This window comes from Nicotiana sylvestris, chromosome 11, assembly GCF_000393655.2.
Source record: "Nicotiana sylvestris chromosome 11, ASM39365v2, whole genome shotgun sequence".
NCBI lineage: Eukaryota > Viridiplantae > Streptophyta > Magnoliopsida > Solanales > Solanaceae > Nicotiana > Nicotiana sylvestris.
Genome location: NC_091067.1, coordinates 83,828,852 through 83,848,088, shown reverse-complemented (window position 1 = coordinate 83,848,088; position 19,237 = coordinate 83,828,852). Strand labels below are relative to the sequence as shown.

The window sequence follows — 19,237 nt, the reverse complement described above, 5'->3', positions numbered from 1 at the left end:
TGTTGTCCCTCCATCTCTATCAATTGTGAATTAAATATTAAATTGCTTTGGTCTAGCCACTAATTTCATCTTAAAAAATTAAGAAAATTTCAAAACTTAAAGTCAATAAAGGGAGCTTTTGCCACCAAATCAATTAGAGAGTATATTGTGCAACAACATATAGTAATTTAATATATAGCATTGACAGATGATTAAAGTAAAGAATTCTAGATTACCCAATCCCTTAAAGGGGTACATCTAATTGGGTTAACATTTATGCATCAGTCCATTAGCAGATGCATAAGCAGCTTTTTTAACACTTTATATTGATAAACTTTCTTCCTGAATTTATAATATTAAAATGCAGGATAAGTATTTTAGTGCGCAGCTACAATATAAGAAATAAAGATGAGTAATAAGCACAAAATTCATGCAATATATAAACTTGTTTCAAGTTACTATTGATATCTATGTGCAACGTTCAATTTCATGAATATCCTTTTTTTTTAAAAACAATTATGACATTTAACCAAAAGTCAAAATAACAAAATTTTGATATGAAAAGATGATGATATTAGATAGAATGTTAACATTATTCTTTGCTAGCTTAAAGCCATCAGACGTGAATGTTCTCCTGCACAGATACAAATTATCCTTTGACATGTAAAAAGTGTTGAAAGCAAATTTGCTACTCAATAGTAAAGAGGAACTGCATAATAAATATGTTGAAGGTTGATACATGGGAACTTCCTAACTGTTTGTTCCTTTAGTTCAAATTGAACCAGGAATTAGGATATTCTAATGACTCATACTATTTCGGCGAATTATGCTCATCTATGCGGAGTGTTATTGCAACTATGCAATAATTGCATTGTCACAGACGATGTCTTTTAATTCAGCTTTATTTGTTCATAGTTGCATTAAAAGGAATTTTTTGACAATTGGCATCAGTCTATATAATTCTCGCTGCCTAAACCTTTTGTTAGCATGAATTTTTCAATTATTTGATCATTTTTATGATTCCCAGAGAAAAATAGTAATAAAAAAAGGAATGGAAGAAACTAATAAATGGTGGAAACATAGAATTATTCTTCCTTCGTATTATCATCAATTTGTCTGATGAAAAAGCAAACTGAAAGTATGAGTGCAAGTCCGTTTAATGAAAGAAGAAATAAGTGAGAAAGGTAGGAGTGGCTGAATTTATCTGCTACTGAAACAACAACACCAACAACAATTAAAGAAACGCTTTGATTATTGAATTTGATGCAGGATCAACATGTTACACTATGGGATCATTTCCAAAAAATAGTATAATTTTCATTAATAGGTGTTTTGAAATGCATTTTGATCTACTTGAGTTTCTTCCTGAATAAGAGAACTTTTTAGGTAGAAACGAAAAGTTAAAAGATTGAATAAACCATGACACAAAAAATAGAAAGGGAAACCATATCAAAGCAATAAAAGGCCTTTTCAGGCTAAACTAACATTTTAATTTTTCCTTTTCTCTAGAGACAGAATAATGGCACCATAGTAGAACAACCAAGAAAATATTATACAAAGCAACAACATTCAATTCGGTATTTGAGAGGAACAAAAGGGGCAAACTTTAGGATGAGATTGAGCAAAATCTGTATAAACAGATATGCATCTGGGAATCCGAAAAATTGAATTTGCAAAAAATCCTCAAAAATAAAAATGATTGAAATTAGCGGGGATCCAAAATATTCAAAGCCTCGGTATATGTATATATTGTCCACATAACTCAAAATAATAAAGAATATCAATATATTAGTTAAAAAATTGCCTAAATCAAATAAAAAACGGTGTGTAGTTCGGGAAGGGTGAATTGGATCTGTTAGGGCTTTTTCTTGGACGAACCTGAAGCCTCGAATAGGAAACTATTCAGAGATCTGAAAAAATCAAAGAAAAAAAGTAGACAGAGAGAACATTGGGAGAGAATCATACCTGAAATTATAGGAGATTGATGAGAAAATGAAGAGGTAAATATTTTGAAGAACTGAAAATTGAAAAGTACTCCTCCGTGAATAGAAATGATTCTAGACCAATGTGAAATGGAAAATACTGCAGTGAGCAATTTACATTAAAGCACTTTTATGATATAGTAAAATGTCAATTTTACCCCTGGTCGACCAACTTCTCATTTCTATATAATAGAAAATTATTTCATAAAAAATATTATTTCATAACAAGTATCACCGAGAAAAATAAAAATAGATGGTAAAATGATTGAAGAAAGCACAAACTAATTCGAATATTATACTATTAAAATAATAAATAAATATCAATTACTATTTTTTAGTAGGATTACTTCCCGAAATGACGTATAAAAAAAATCGAGTATCAAATTACTCAAATAAATAAATATGTTTATCACACAATTTCTCAATAAAAAAAATAATATATCAAAAATATCTTTGAAATAAGGGTGGGTCGGGTCCTAACGGATCGGGTCAGCAGATTTTGGTTGGGTCCGGTTATTAATTATTCGGAAAAGGGCCTAAAATGCCCCTATACTATATGAAATAAGACATCCTAGCCCTCCGTTAAAAGTTGGCCCTTTATCTGCCCTTGCCGTCTAAAAATGGGCTCAAAAATGTCCTTCTCCACTAACGGGAGACTCTAAAATCCATGTGAAATTACATTTGCCTAATTAAAAATTTCAATCCTAATTTAAAATGGCACATAGATTTAAAAATACCCCAACCCCTCTTATTTCCCTACCCCTACCCCGGGCAGTCTAATCTGTCGTGCTTTTAACACTAAACTCTTGTATTTTGAAATTATAGTCCTGAATCAAATAATTGTTGAAATTTTTGTGACTTTCCATACATATATCTATGTTTGTTGAGGAAAATACTGAGTAACTGAACTCAAAAACCAAAGCTCTATCCTTCACTTTGCAGAACCATAAGCAAATACGGCTAGAAACTCTTCATTTTAGAAAATTGGGAACAAACTATATCTAACAACTGAATTCTCTTACAAAAACACAAAAAAAGTACGACAATTTTCCCAAAGATGATCAAAAACAAAATAAGAATAAAACATTTACCACAAATTCATATTTTAAGCAATAGAAACTTTAGCACCAGCTTCTTCAAGCTGTTTCTTAGCATCTTCAGCCTCATCCTTAGACACACCTTCCTTAAATTTCTTAGGCAATCCTTCAATCAATTCCTTAGCCTCTTTCAAAGCCAAACTAGTTAAAGCCCTAACAGCCTTAATTGTAGCAATTCTCGCATTACTCGGAACTTCGTCAATAACTACGTCAAATTCAGTCTTCTCCTCTACCACAGCAGGAGCTTCGGCGGCGACGCCAGGAGCGGCGGGAGCGAAGGATGCGGCAGTACCACCGAGCTTATCCTGAAGGTACTCGACGAGTTTCTGAGCGTCAGCGAGGGTTAAATTGGATATTTCATCACCGAGCTGGACTACCTTCTCAGGTGCCTCAACGGCGGCGAGAGGGCGGAGGAAAGTGGCTCGGCGGTTTTGGAGTTTGGGGGTGCGAATGGGGAATTCTAGGGCTTTTTGGGGGGTGGGCCCGGGGGTAGGGGTAGGGAAATAAGAGGTGTTGAGGTATTTTTAAATTCATGTGGCATTTTAAATTAGGATTGAAATTTTTAATTAGGTAAATGTAATTTCACGTGGATTTTAGAGTCTCCCGTTAGTGGAGAAGGATATTTTTTAGCCCATTTTTAGACGGCAAGGGCAGATAAGGGGTCAACTTTTAATGAAGGGCCAGGATGTCCTATTTCATATAGTAGAGGGACATTTTAGGCACTTTTTTATTAATTATTTAAGAAAGACAAAATATTGGTTCCGTTAAACTAAGAGCATGAGTGAATAAGTATTGGATGAATTGGGTATATCTGTGTCAAACTATTAACGACGAGCATATCTATCCTATTTCGCATAGTTCATATGACCCTTTTCCGTTTCCTTGATAACTTTACTTGACAATATAGCAAAGGGTGTAATCCTAGCTCCGTAGCCAAATTCTTGCATGCACATCCCTACAACTGATGCAGCATATGTGATCCAATTCCTGCCACCTCCGTGCAGCAACTTGGTGGGAACAAAAGGCACCCTTATTTTCGAGGTACCTGTTAGGATCAAAATAATCATGTGTCATGCGAAAGTTAATAAAGCATACCTTCAACAGTGACAAAAACCGGACAACAAAGAGATTAGGTAAATTATCTAGTGGTTCAATGTACAAAGCGGAAGAAATTGGAGATTTAGTTGAATAGAGGCCCTTGACACTACTACTCTGTAGTCACTATGAAGAATGTAAGGATTTGTTCAAAATTAAATAAATGTCATTCGAATTATCACCCAACTCAAAGTTTAACCAAGTGCTGTTAATCTAGAAGTAGCATTAATCTGAGTGTCGAAGTCAATCAAAGCCACTAGAGTATACTATGTCCTTAATTTTCAAAAGGAATACTCCCGCGTTCACGTTTCGATTTACGTGAACATGTTTCTTTTTTGCTCCGTTTCAAAAATAATGACCCCTTTTTAAATTTGGAAACAATTTAGCTTAAACTTACAATTCCACCCTTAATGACAATATTTTATAACCACACAAATACTCTGGACCCGCTTTTGACTTGTTTAGTGCCACGAATTCCAAAAACTCCTTTTTTTCTTAAATTTCGTGCCCAGTCTAACAGATTCGCATGGATCGGAGAGAGTATATATTAGTTGAAGCCGACAAGTAAGTAAATAATCATCAGCGCTCAATCTTATTGACTTTAAAGCTGATGTGCTACAATTTTCTACATTCTAAAATTAGAGACCAATAAATTAAAGAAAGAAGAAGAACTCTGCTTGAAAAAGAAAAGATATCTAGCAGCCAAGAAAGACCAATTGGGACTTTGAGTTCACAGTCAAATAAAAACTCCTGCTCTCTCATATTCCAACCCATTTGCAAGATTTCTTTGCATTGTTTAATTTAATATATTTGAATTTTCTTCATTCCGGAAATGGTATGGCCATGTACTACTATAAAGCTTAACCAAGTAAGAAACTGGACAATAGAACTCAACACATCGCAGAGATTCAGAGAACAACTTGTGAAGTCATTATTTCTTGAATCTTGTCATCAAAGATGACCAGCAACAGCAGTTCAGCCACTACATCAGCCAAAAGGTATTCAGTGATCACCTAGCTCCATTATTTCTTTTAATTATTCTTCTTTCAAGCCCCTGTCTGTGGAAAAAAAAACATAATTTAAATAACTACTCCCTCGGCCCCTTCTTTGCAAAAGGAATATATTATTTTCTTATTAGTCTGTTTCAAAAAGAATGACATTTTTTAATATTTAAAAATAATTTAACTTCAACGTCTCATTTTACCCGTAATGGTAAGTTTTTATAGTCACACAATTGTTATGTCATATTTAAGACCACAAATTTTAAAAGTTTTATAGAGTTATAGCCACACATTATAAAGTTCAATCTCTTTTCCTGATATTCTCTGTTTTTTCCTTTTCTTTTCTTATTTGGTTTTGCCATTTTAACATTGCAGACTAGAAGGTAAAGTAGCAGTCATCACTGGAGGTGCAAGTGGAATTGGTGCTACCACGGCTAAGTTTTTCATCAAAAATGGTGCCAAGGTTGTAATTCTTGATGTTCAAGACGATCTTGGCCATTCACTCTGCAACGAAATCGGCCCAGACCACATATCGTACGTCCATTGCGATGTTACCAACGAAATCCAAGTCGAGAAGGCAATAGATTTTGCAGTCTCAAAATATGGTAAGCTCGACATCATGTACAGCAATGCAGGCATAACGGGAAGCGTCGATCCAAGAATTACAACCACAGACTACGAAAACTTGAAAAAAGTATTCGATATCAACGTGTTTGGCGCCTTCCTCGGCGCTAAACATGCAGCCCGCGTGATGATCCCGGCCAAAACGGGCTGCATTCTCTTCACCGCGAGTGTGACAGCCGTTGTAGCAGGGATGTCACCGCACACTTACGCTTCATCTAAGCACGCTGTAATTGGACTAGCCAACAATTTGTGCGCCGAATTGGGGCAATATGGGATAAGAGTAAATTGCATTACACCATCTGTGGTAGCTACTCCAATGGTGTCTAAATTTGTTGGGGGGATTGATCAGAGTAAGGTGGATGAGGCAGTTATGAAATCGGCTAATCTGAAGGAAGCAAAGTTAGAGGTTGAGGATGTTGCAGCAGCTGCAGTTTATTTGGCAAGTGATGAGTCTAAGTATGTGAGTGGACTGAACCTAATGATTGATGGAGGATATAGTAAAACTAATCCACTTTTTGCCATGTGTATAAGAGAGGTTCTCAGTGGCTTTTGAGCAGAATTATTTTGGAACTAGCTCTTAATTTTCTCTAATAATCTATGAGGGTTTTTATTCCTAGTCCTTTGGCGGTTGAGGATTTGCCTTTTTTACAACTAGAAATCTCTCTTTCCAAATAAAAATATCTTGTATGTGATAGAATTACTACTACATTTTTTGTTTTCAGAATAAATCATCTAGCTCGGTGGTCATTTTGTTAGGTTGCATAAAATAGATATGATGCTGAAGCAGGGCATATATCCATTATTCCTCACTGTCTATGTAATGTAGCGAGAATTAATTTTTCCCTTTACATAACTGAAATTGCATAGAGGTTGAATAAGGCAACAAGAGCACCAGTCGATAAGCATATACTATGACGTGCCATTTTTGGGAAGTTCGGCGCCAAAGGTTTCACACTACATATTGTCACACCTCCTTTTTACTACCCTTAGAAGGGGGTAAAGGGAGTTTTTCCAATTTAAGTGACAATCGAAACCGGATTATGTCACGCGAAATTATCTTGAAACTTTTTTACTACCCTCATAAGGGGGTAAAGGGAGTTTTTCCAATTTAAGTGACAACCGAAACGGGATTATGTCACGCGAAATTATCTTGAAACGAGTCACGCGCACGTGTACCCATTTGTTTGGTGCGTCAAAAATCATGTCACGCAAACGTGTCCACAATTAGTAATGCTTTATTATTATTAAGAAAAGTTTAGCCAAAGTTGCGCGAACGCATACTCCGGTTTTGTCTTTAAAATTGCAATCATGTCACGCGAACGTGTACAGATGTGCCTACAGCAAGCTAGGAGGTCCATTATTATTCTCCTGAAGCTAATTTGAAATTGTGATGATTTAAAGTATATACTAGGTAAGGGCCATAGTAATACACATCGACCTCTTTCCGGAATTTGGGAATCCCATTCTTTTAGTTGAAACCACAAAGGAAAGTTTCCACAAACTTCCTCAAACCCCAAAATCAACTGAACTACTGGCCAAGATTGAAACTTTACAAGATGGGTCTCAAGGATTTCTATTATTTAGAGCAGCAGAAAGGCCTTCAGCTTTGACAAATCAAAGGTTCACTTTTGCGTAACAACTTGAAGTTTACTTAGTTAAAAGGACTGTAGCACCTAAAGTACAGTGTAGCCCCAATAAGCTTGAAATACGATTCTTTTGGAAAAGAGGCAAACTGCTAAAACTTAACAGCATACTAATAATAAAGATAGCAGCAAAAGATGGAGCATGAGTTCAGCCAAGAGATTTCAAAAAGGTACATGTCTTCAGGAAACAGAAGAATGAACTAAGACGACAACCAAGGGTGAAATAATATCGAAGAGCAACAATAGCCGATATCACTCAAACGATTATCAATCAACCAGAAGAAATAGACCTCTAAGGCATATAAACTAGAACAGGAATACAAATCGCAGTTGGAAGAAATACATGACGGATTCAAAGTGATGAGAACCCTTTAAAATTCCCTTTAAACCCCATCCCTGTATATCATACCCTTGATCTTTATTAAATCCAACTAACATCGAGATCCAAAGCAAGGTTGTTAGTTATCCAAGTCCAATAAGAATGCTGCTTCTCAAAGTATCAAAAAGAGAAGTGAGAAAAATCAGAAGGAGAAGAAGAGACGATAACTTATTCTATTCATGATTCACAATGGAGAATTATAAGCATTTATGCAAAAAATATGATGGCGGGACTTGTGATTTCTCCTAACGAGTGGATTTAGCCAACCACGAACTTAAGCTAGCTGAGATCGACGCCGAACGAAATACATGCCAAACATGACAAAGTAAACCAAACTTTAACAAGCTATTGCTGAAATTTAAATCAATTCCACCTGGACAGCCGAAATTTAGACCAACTACTGCTTTAAAACAAGCATTGAATCGCTTATCTTCCAACATTCGTAGCAAGTCCTGATAAACACCCCTGACTAAGCAACACAACAGCAGAAAAATGAATGGTCACTAATTTCATAAACTCGTATTGCATTCGAGACGTGTGAGAAGTTCTGTAAATGCCACTGAATTGACAAACAGACACTGCACCTCATCTAACAACCACATACTCGATTCAAACCTCAATCATTCACACCAAGATAAAGCAAATCCGACCTTGCAGGATGTTCCAAACACATGATGAACTCAAACACACTGATTTATAAAGGAAATAAACAAAAATGCAGAAAATGACAACAACTCGAGCCTGCAATTACTGACATTTACTTAGGTATGACATGTAATTTTAATCTCCATATCTTAAGATTCAACCATACTTGGATCCACACATACAGAGAGACATGAGAAGAAAGAAAGAACTGCACCTGAAGATTGGAGTTTCAATTCCTCAAAAATATTCAGCAAATACACGAACAAAATCGATACCACAGCTAGAACAGAAACTCGAACCAAAACAACAAGCTCGGACAGAATCTCCAATCGGCGACTAACACCTAATCTCGAACCTCAGTCAAACTCATAATAAAGATGAAATTTCTGAATTTAAAGGTGAAGAGAACAGAGTTGCTAATATCAAACGAAACATTTTTTTTTTTGTATATATTTTTCTATTGTGACTGGAATTAAACAAAAAAAATGCAGATGAACAAAAGAGAAGAAGAGAAGCTTTTTCTAGAACCCTAATTTTCTCAAGTGACCTCTGCCTCCAAAAAAAATCCTCCCCTCGCCTCAAATCAGACCTGGTATATATAGCCCCCTCTCTCGAATTTTTCATTTTTCACAAGAAATCCGGAAGTAAATCTCTTCTAGAATGAACCCTGACAGATGGAAGGAGAGGATTGATCCTCAAATCAATCCACGGCTCCCATTTTCGGAATTCATTCTTCAGAAATTCCAAAACGAATCCAGCGAGAGAAGGAAAATGTCAGAAGCCGTTAGAATCTTGCTGACGTGGTGAGATAAGGTGCGTGTGAGTGATTTTGGCTCACTCGCCTGAGATTTGGCGAGTTTGGACGCGGATCTAAGGTGGAGAAGAGAGTGAACAGCGCTTCCGTTTTTGGGTCTTTTGATTTAGGTTTTCTGGGGTGATTTTGTGTTACAATTGGAACGGGTCGGGTCGAACCGATGGGGATGGGCGGGTTTAGTGGGTGTTGGGCCTGAGCAGAATTCTTTTGGGCTAAGCCAAAATCAGCCTTTTTGTTGTTCTTTTCTTTCCTTTTAATTTTCAATCTCTCTCTTTTTTTCTTTTCAAATTAAAACTAAGACCTAAATTAATTCTTAAACTAAATTAACTTACAAAATTAGATTAATCACTCAATACAGTATTTTCAACAATTAATTAAATCCTAAATTAAAGAAAAACTATAAGTAAAATTAAAAAGTTAAAGACGCAAAAAGAGTTATTTTTGTGATTTTCTATTTTTGTAAAACAACTAAATTAATAATTAACCTAAAAAATGTAAAATTAAGTCCTAAATTCAAATTCATGGTATTTTTGTATTTTTTCATGATTTAAATAAAATAAACATGCACGGACAAATGCAAACAATTAACAAAAATCCTATGAAAAATCTACAAAAATTGCAAATAATGGAAAATTTTATTTCTTGAGTTTATGGGAGTAATTTCACATAGGGCAAAAATCACGTGCTCACACATATCATCAACCCGCACTTTGTTCTTGATCAGTTTATCAAGGTTGCATTGGCCTTCTATTTCTATATTGATAACAACACGTTAGGGATCCAAGAAACTAATAAAGAAAAATGGAAAATGAAGAAATGTGCGGAAGTTAAAAAGAAACTAAAAACCAAAAAAAGATAGAAATTGAATTCAAGAAAGAATTTCTTGAATTCAAGAAGTCTATTCTTGAAGTTGAATCTTAACAACAACAAAGAGCTAATCACCTTTAGCAGAAAATTAAAATCAAAAGATAAAGTGTGAAACTCAACCTTTAAAAGTAACAAAAACAACAATTAACCTAAAACCAATCACATTTCTTGAATGTCTAAAAGAGATCTAATATTCAAAAAGAATTTAATTTTACCACCTTAAAGTTGGGAAAATTCTATTAGTGAAACGCATAGCACGTAGCACTATGTGATGTGTGACGATTAGAAATCATCACTGCTAAGGAAGGAGAATCAAGAATGTTTAGGGAGTTAGTGAAGTACTGTTAATATCAGTCATTGTAATTAAAGAATTGAGTTTTCATTTTTAATCCTTAAGTTTAGCTTTTTCCATTTTGGTCCATAGAGAAAGGCTAGGAAGGGTTCTAGAAGATTACACGCATTTATTTCTGGTTTGGGGAGTACAATTAGAATAGTTGTCTTTTTCATCCTTAAAAAGGATAAAATCTGAGTATTGTAAATAGCGTAAGATGATGAATATCAATCCTCTTTTTCTCTAAATCTTCTTATTTCTCTGTTAATTTCCTTTATTTAGTAAGTAGAATCGTTCCAATTGGTATTCAGAGCCTTCGATCCTGGCATTACAGACTATGGTGGATAAAAACAAGAATGCTTCTGGCAGTAGTCAGACGCCATATTTACCTATTCCGGCGACGATGAGTGGAGCTGAGCTACGTATGACTCGGTTGGAGGAACGACAGACTTTCCTCGAAATGATGGTCATGGAGCTTTCCGATTCTAGCAAAAGGGTGGAATACCTACTTATACAGATGGATAATGACCGGAGAGCTGCCGCTTCACCGGCGTTACGCTCTACGGCTATCATTTCTCAAGGTGACTCAATTCACAATTCTGGACACTCACCTGTGGGGGAAATCTGCAAGGTTCAACCTCATTTATCTCTCCGAAGGTTTCAGTTGTGACCCATGGTCTGACCTTTCCTTCTACAACTTTCGTTTCAACCCCTATCTTACCCAGATAACATCACTACCTCACAAACCTTAAAACCGTTCGCTCATGCTTAAAGACTTTTAGCCCAAACTTTCCCTATACCTACCGCCCATTTGAGCTTACCACCACCACCTTCTTTCTATAATACTACATCTCACATACCTTTTTCTCTTCCTTCTCTTCCACCTATATCAGTTCCTTATACCTCCACTATGCCATACTCATTGAATCCCTCCATTTCATATCACCCTACGCACACTTCTAGGTATGGGAATCAACCTTTCTCAGTACCTTTTGGTTCTTTCCAACATTAGCCCTTTGGAGGATCCATACCACCCTTCAATGTGTTTGACACTACAAGGTCTCGCTCGAAGGGGCCGAAAGCAAAAATGACATTCCTTGAATTTGATGGAAAAAAATCCACGCGCGTGGATTCGGAAGTGTAACAGGTTCTTTGAACTTTATGAAGTCGATGAGGTTGAGAAAATGATGTATGTGTTAATGAATCTGAAAGATGAAATAAACATGTGGTTTGATAGCTATGTTTTGGACAAAAGGAGGAGAATGACATGACCTATGTTTTGCCTAGACGTGTGTATTCGTTATGGAAACATTAGGCCCAATCAAATTATTAGAGAATTCAAATATGTGCAGCAAGTGACAGATGTAGAAAGTTATCAAAAGTAATTTGAGGAATTACGTTGTTTGATGGGAGTGACAAATCCAAATCTGGATGAGGCATATTTTGTGGAATGTTTTATTGGGGGTCTCACGTTAGACATTCAAGACACTGTTCCATTAGCTAACCCACGTACCTTGGTTGTTGCTTATGACTTGGCAAAAATCCATGAAAGGAAGGTGGGGGCCATGTATAAAAAGTTCACCGCAAAAAACACGCAAATGGCCAATCAGGTGGGCCAAAAATTCAGCTCATCTGGCCAATTTTCAAGTTCTGTTACTCCAAAGGTACTCAACCTTCTCAACCACTAAAAGCCCTAACCTATTATTCCCAACAGAGCTACTACTACCAAGAATCTTTCTTATGAGACAATGCGAGCTCAAAACCTCTATTTCCATTGTCATGAAAAATATCACCCTGGCCATTAATATAAGGCTAAGGCTTTGAATGCAATAGCAGGGGAAAATGTGATTGGGGAAGTAACAAAATAAGGAGTCGAATTGGAGGAAGAGGTAATGGAGCCTCAGGCCCAGGAGGAGGGGGAAGTCTCAATTAATGCTAATCTGGGTTTGAGATCCAATACAAAAACCATCAAGATTATAGGCTGATCAAAGAAGCAAATGATGTTGGTTTTAATCAATAGTGGATCCACCCACAGTTTTGTGGATCCACAACTGGTTAAGAACTTGAGGGCTCGGATTAGTTGGCTCCGTACACCCATGAAGGTGAAAGTTGCCAATGGGCAAATCGTTGATTGTCAGGAAGTTTGCAAAAAATTTAAGTGAATGATGGGTGATGAAGAGTTCTTTTTTGGTTTAGGATTATTAAAAGTTGGGGGGTGTGATATGGTATTAGGAATGGATTGGCTTGATACCATCACTCCAGTGGAGTTACATACTCGGCCATTGAGTATTACTTTCATTAAGGATAACAAAAGAATAACACTCGTGGGAGACCAGGAATCACAAACCTTGTCCATAGCTGATGCTAAAACTATATATCGATTGCTAGTGATGGGCCAGTGCAGCTGTGTGGGCCAACTCTTTGAAATGGCCTATGAATATACATACCAGAATATGAAAAGCATTCCTGTGGTGGTCCAAAGGTTGTTAAATGAGAACTGTGATATTTTTGATGAACCTAAAGACTTACCACCTCATAGGGCTTGTGACCATCTTATCGAGTTACTACCAAGGACTAAACCCATTAACCTCAGACCTTACAAATACTCGTTTGAGCAAAAAATGCTATTGAAAACATAGTATTTGAAATCTTAGAGGCCCAGACTATAGCTCCTAGCATCTCTCCTTTTGCTTCACCAGTAACACTAGTCAAGAAAAAAGATTCAAGCTGGCGCATATGTGTAGATTATCGAAAATTAAATAAAGCAACCGTGAATAACAAATACCCCATTCCGGTGGTAGAGGATTTGTTAGATGAACTTTATGGTGCCATGTTATTTTCTAAATTGGACCTACGATCGGCCTATCACCAAATCCGTATGAAAGATAGGAAGGAATACAAAACGGCCTTTAAGACCCACCACGGGTTATGGGAGTTTAGAGTTATGCCTTTTGGGCTAACGAATGCCCCAACAACATTCCAAGCCTTAATGCATAATATTTTTGGGCCTTATCTTAGGCATTTTGTCTTGGTATTTTCTGATGATATCTTGGTCTATAGTTCAACATTACAAGACCATGTGAAACATTTGGATATTGTGTTTAAGGTTCTGAGAACAAATCAATTGGTGGCCAAGAGATCAAAATGTACCTTTGCTCAAAAACAAGTGGAGTATTTGGGCCATGTCATTTCGGGCGATGGGGTGAGCAACAACGAAGCAAAAGTTACAGCTATGGTTAAGTGGCCACAACCCAAAACATTAAAAGAGTTAAGGGGTTTCCTTGGGCTCACGGGCTACTATAGATGCTTCATCGGGAATTTTGCTACCATCAGTAAACCCCTCACAAGTCTGCATAAAAAGGGAAACTGGAATGAAGAATTAATGCTTTTAATGAATTGAAGCAAACAATGAGCAACGCTCCAGTATTGGCTTTGCCAAATTTCACAACACCTTTTGTGATCGAGGTCAATGCTAGTGGTAAGGGAGTAGGTGCGGTTTTGACTCAAAATGGCAGACCCATAGCTTATCTAAGCCAGGCCTTGTGTCTGAAACACATAGGACTCTCAACTTACGAAAAAGAGCTCTAGCATTACTGACCGCGGTGGAGAAATAGAGGCATTATCTTCAGCCTAGACCTTTTGTGATCAAAACAGATCATTTCAGTCTCAAATTCTTACGAGACCAAAGGATCACTACCTCGTTACAACAAAAAGGGGTTAAAATTATTGGGATTAACATATGAGATCCAATATAGAAAGGGAGCTGAGAACTTGGCAACAGACACTCTATCAAGGAGATTCGAAGAAACGGGTGAAGGAGAGTGTTTGGGTTTGTCCACAGTTCAACCTAAGTGGATGTTGAAGGTGATTGAAAGCTACCAAAATGATACTAAGGCACAAGAACTACTCACCAAGCTCACTTCAGATCAAAATGCAGTACTAAATGTTACTCTTCAACAGGGGATTTTAAGGTACGTAGTAGAATATGGGTGGGTGGTAATGGTAATTTGAGATCAAAATTAATCACTGATATGCATGCCACTCCATGGGGAGGGCACTCTTTTCCATTAGCAGCACTACAGAGATTAAAGGCCTTATTTTATTGGCCTAGTTTGTCTAATGAAGTTAAAACACAAGTGCAGAGTTGTGAAGTCTGTCAATGCAACAAAGATGAGAACGTGGCATACCCCGGCCTCCTACAACCACTGCCAATTCCCTCGAGAGCCTGGGAACATGTGGCAATGGATTTCATTGATGGATTGCTGAAATCTGCTAGCAAAGACTCCATCTTGGTGGTCATTGACTGATATACCAAGTATGCTCATTTTTTCGTGCTTTCACATCCTTACTCAGCTAGACACATTGCACAATTATTTCTTGATAATATTTGCAAGTTACATGGGTCACCCAGTTCAATTATCTTAGATAGGGATCCTATTTTTGTAAGTACATTTTGGAAAGAATTCTTTAAAGGTTTGGGGGTGCAGTTGAGGATGAGTTCTGCTTACCATCCTCAAACCGATGGGCAATTAGAAAGATTGAATCGATATTTGAAAACATACTTGAGGTGAATGACTGGTCATCGACCATCGGAATGGAGAAAACGGATAGCACTGGAAGAATTTTGGTATAATTCAAACTTCTAGTCAGCAATTGGCATGACCCCTTTTAAAGCACTATATGGGTATGACCCTCTGCAACCATCACTTGAATTGGTTGACCAAGCCTCATTGTGTCTTGTTAATCAAGTCAACAGAAGCAGGCACGTGATGCCTCGAGTTCTCAAAGATAATCTTGAAAAAGCTCAGGTGAGAATGAAACAAAATGCAGATAGGCATAGAGTTGATAGGAAATTTGAAATTGGGGATTGGGTTTTCCTTAAGCTGCAGCCCTACCGTCAAGTCTCTATGGAAGTGAGGAGAAATTTGAAGTTAGCAACCAAGTTTTTTGGACCTTATGAGATCATTCAGAAGGTGGGACCAACAACTTACAAGCTTAAGTTACCTTCAAATTCTCGGAGTCACCTAGTTTTCCATGTCTCCCTACTGAAGAAGCAGATTGGGAATCAAGTTTTCGTAGCTCAAGATCCTCCAATTTGCAACCAGGATGGTCAAATGTTAGCTGACCAATGGCTATCCTCGATCGAAAAATGGTGAAAAAAGGGAATAGAGCTTCAACTCAAGTACTCGTTGGCGAACTTAAGCCCAGATGAGGCAACATGGGAAGGATACTCTTTTCTAAAATCTCAATTTCCAAACTTTGATGAACCTTGTATAAACCAAGGTTCTTGCTGAAGAAGAGTGGAATGTGACGATTAGAAATTATCACTGCTAAGGAAGGAGAATCAAGAATGTTTAGGGAGTTAGTGAAGTACTGTTAATATCGGTCATTGTAATTAAAAAATTGAGTTTTCATTTTTAATTCTTAAGTTTAGCTTTTTCCATTTTGGTCCATATAGAAGGGCTAGGAAGGGTTCTAGAAGATTACATGTGTCTATTTCTGGTTTGGGGAGTACAATTAGAATAACTGTCTTTTTCATCCTTAAAAGGATAGAATCTGAGTATTGTAAATAGCGTAAGATGATGAATATCAATCCTCTTTTTCTCTAAATCTTCTTATTTCTCTGTTAATTTTCTTTATTTTGCAAGTAGAATCGTTACACGATGCATCAATGCAAAATACTGCCAGATTTTTTTACTCTGTCTGATTAGCGGCAGTTTGATCCTAATTCATGGATACACATTATAAATACCCCCAAAATATATTTTTAAATAACTTTTGACCTATTGAAGAATTGGAGAGCGATTAAGGCAAGAAGAAACAGGATTTCATCATAAACTTAACCAACAAGTGGTATAAAATGGGAGTTTGTATCGAATAGTTAATTTTAATTTTGTCTATGTGTTTGAACTTATTTGTGATGACTTAACCCACTGCATGAAGTAAAGGGTTTAACGGATATGATATTTAAATTGTTGTTTGTGAATTTAACTTTAATTTAATTGTATGAACTCGTTTATAGAGCTTTGAATTGATTGCAATTCGTTCACCAATTTATATAATTGAAAGAATTTTTTTTGATGATTATCTTTACATTATTTTATTTGGTTTAATTTAGTGATTCTTCTAAATAATCAAGAGATCTTTTTGAATTGTTGATGAAATCAAATTAGGAGAATATTTAAAAGACTTTTTCTTAAAAACTAGTCTATTAACGTGTTTTTGCATATATCTTCATAATACTTTATATTAATTTACCTCATAAAATTCAAAATTAATTGAGGAGGAATCTTAACCTTATAATTAAGTTAAATATGTAGGGATTCTTGAAAAATATTAGAACATTAAAAGTGAATTTAAATAGCTTAAATAGCGCATTAACTATCTTGCATTTATCCTATCACGACCCTTATAACAACCTTCTTATAACAACCTTTTCTAGCTCTCTAATCTTTTGTCATGGATCATATTAATTTACAATTTTAATCTGTTACTTGTGGTTTTCTCATTCTAAATATTAATCATCCTAAATAGCGACAAACGATAAATTAATAAAATATTATTTAATCCCATCCCTTCGAACAAAATGCATAAACTGAGCTATTTTGTATTAACAAACTTTTATTTTGTTGGGGAATTAACTACTTCAACAAGGAAAAATGTCACGACCCCAATTCGTCCTCCGTGAACCATCGTGACGACACCTAGTCTCTACGACTAGGTAAGCCTAAATTGCGGAAGATAAACCAAATTTGTTGAAGAAAACAATTTAAAACAGAAATAGAGTAAATAAACAGCGTTTAAAAGTGTCGTTCGGCATACACAATATTAACTCTTAAAACCAATACATTTTCCCAAAACGCGGAAACCCATGAATCCATACCAGTGTCTAACTCTAGAATATCTAACAAGGAAAAAAAATACAGAAGGGCTAATACAATAGGGAGAGTAGAAAGGGACTCCTCAGTCTGCGGACGCGGCAGATATACCTCGAAGTCTCTGGAACAGTTGCCTCGCCTCAAGGGTGATAGGACTGAGTCAAAGTACCTGGATCTGCACATGAAAAACATGCGCAGAAAGGGCATGAGTACACCACAACGGTACTCAGTAAGTGCCAAGTCTAACCTCGGTAGAGTAGTGACGAGGAAGGCCAGGGCCCTACTGAGGTTAAACAAAATATAAAGTTCGACAGTGTAGAACAGATCAGTATAAATAAGTACAGTAGTAAAAGTAACACAGGATATAAAAGGGCAACAACAACTATTACAGAGGCAAGGTAAACACAGAAAGAAACAAGGCTCAGCACCAAAATAATAATCGGGGATCTCCTAGTATATCATCCTGTAGTACCAATTATACATATCCAATGGATCTCCCGGGATCACGTCTCGTAGTCCAACTCATAGTGCGCGGGGATCTACCGGAATCCCGTTCCGTAGTCCCAAATGTAAAAAGCCAATACTGGGAGAATCCACCAGGTGCATTCCCGTAGTTCCATGTAGCTTTGCAGGGGGATCTACCAGAATCCTACATCCCTAGTCCCAAATATAAACAGACAAGGGGATACCGGAATCCCACATCCGTAGTCCCAATGTAAATACACAGCAACAACATGAGAAATATTCAGAAATGTCAAATTTCATATTAAGGCAAACAAGTAATTCTAGCCTAGCATGTTGCACAGAACTCAGGTAAGGCAGTTTGAGCAAATACAACAATTAAATCACTTAGACATGCTTCCTTAAGCTAACAACAGGCTTAATAGTGCAAGTAATAAAAACAGGAAATGAAACGTACTAGTAAGTAGTTAATGAAGAACCGAATTTCCAACAATTAGCACAAGTACGCACTCGTCACCTCACGTATAAGGCATCTCAATTACCAAATATACCAAATCCTAAGGGAAATGTCCCCCACACAAGGTTAGGCAAGCCACTTACCTCGAACCAGCTCAAATCAATCTGAAACCACGCTCTTGCCACGAGTACTCGACTCCAAATGACCCAAATCTATTCAATTCAATTGAATAATGTAAATAACACTTCAAGTAACTGATTCTACAAAGAAATTCTAAGCTAATACGCGAAATTAGATAAAATGACCAAAACGCCCCTCGGGCCCACATCTCGGAATTGGGTAAAATTTATATTTTCAGAATTCTCACACTCTCACGAGTTCAGTCATATCAAAAGTACCAAAATCAGACCTCAAATGGTCCCTCAAATCCTCACTCAAAGGTCTCTAATTAGTCAAGCCCTAACCCCCAATTTACCACTAATTTTCCTTAATTTTTCATGCTTAAATTGATAAAAATCATTCCAATAACGAGTTTAGGGACCAAAGACCTTACATCAATGAACTCCTCTAAAAATCCCTCTTGAAAAGTGCTTCCCAAGCTTCTTCCCGTATGAAAAGAGGTGAAAATGGCTAAATTTCGCGAAGGCAAGAATTTATATGTTTCTGACCAGTTATTCCGCTTTTGCGGCCCTGGGACCGCATTTGCGGTCCTACTTCGGCGAGGACATTGTCACATCTGCGACATTTCACTTAAACCGGCTTGTGATTCATGACTCCTATGAACCTAGAGCTCTGATACCAACTTGTTACGACCCCAGTTCGCCCTCTATGAATCATTGTGACGGCACCTAGTGTCTACGACTAGGTAAGCTTAAATTGCGAAATATAAACCAAATTTGCGGAAGAAAACAATTTAAAATAGAAATAGAGTAAATAAACAGCGTTTAAAAGTGCCGCTCGGTATACACAATATTAACTCTTAA

At 36.7% G+C, this 19,237-nt stretch overlaps 2 protein-coding genes and 1 long non-coding RNA gene across 3 annotated transcripts; 1 reads left to right on the top strand and 2 right to left on the bottom strand.

The window, feature by feature from the left end:
• Positions 1-2,896: 2,896 nt before the first annotated feature.
• LOC104215401 (large ribosomal subunit protein bL12c-like) lies at positions 2,897-3,540 on the bottom strand (the record flags this gene model as incomplete). Its single annotated transcript, XM_009765186.2, has 1 exon — positions 2,897-3,540. A coding segment is annotated over one exon (474 nt), but the record flags the coding sequence as incomplete, so codon positions are not given.
• A 1,331-nt stretch (positions 3,541-4,871) lies between these two features.
• Positions 4,872-6,525, top strand: LOC104215400 (short chain aldehyde dehydrogenase 1-like). Its single transcript, XM_009765185.2, has 2 exons — positions 4,872-5,151; positions 5,530-6,525. The coding sequence occupies exons 1-2, from the start codon at positions 5,111-5,113 to the stop codon at positions 6,329-6,331; spliced, it is 843 nt and encodes a 280-aa protein (XP_009763487.1). The 5' UTR covers positions 4,872-5,110; the 3' UTR covers positions 6,332-6,525.
• Positions 5,152-9,342, bottom strand: LOC138882365 (uncharacterized). Its single transcript, XR_011403955.1, has 2 exons — positions 8,660-9,342; positions 5,152-5,211 (listed from the first exon to the last, which is right to left on the bottom strand). It is a non-coding gene; the product is annotated as an uncharacterized lncRNA (long non-coding RNA).
• Positions 9,343-19,237: the final 9,895 nt, after the last annotated feature.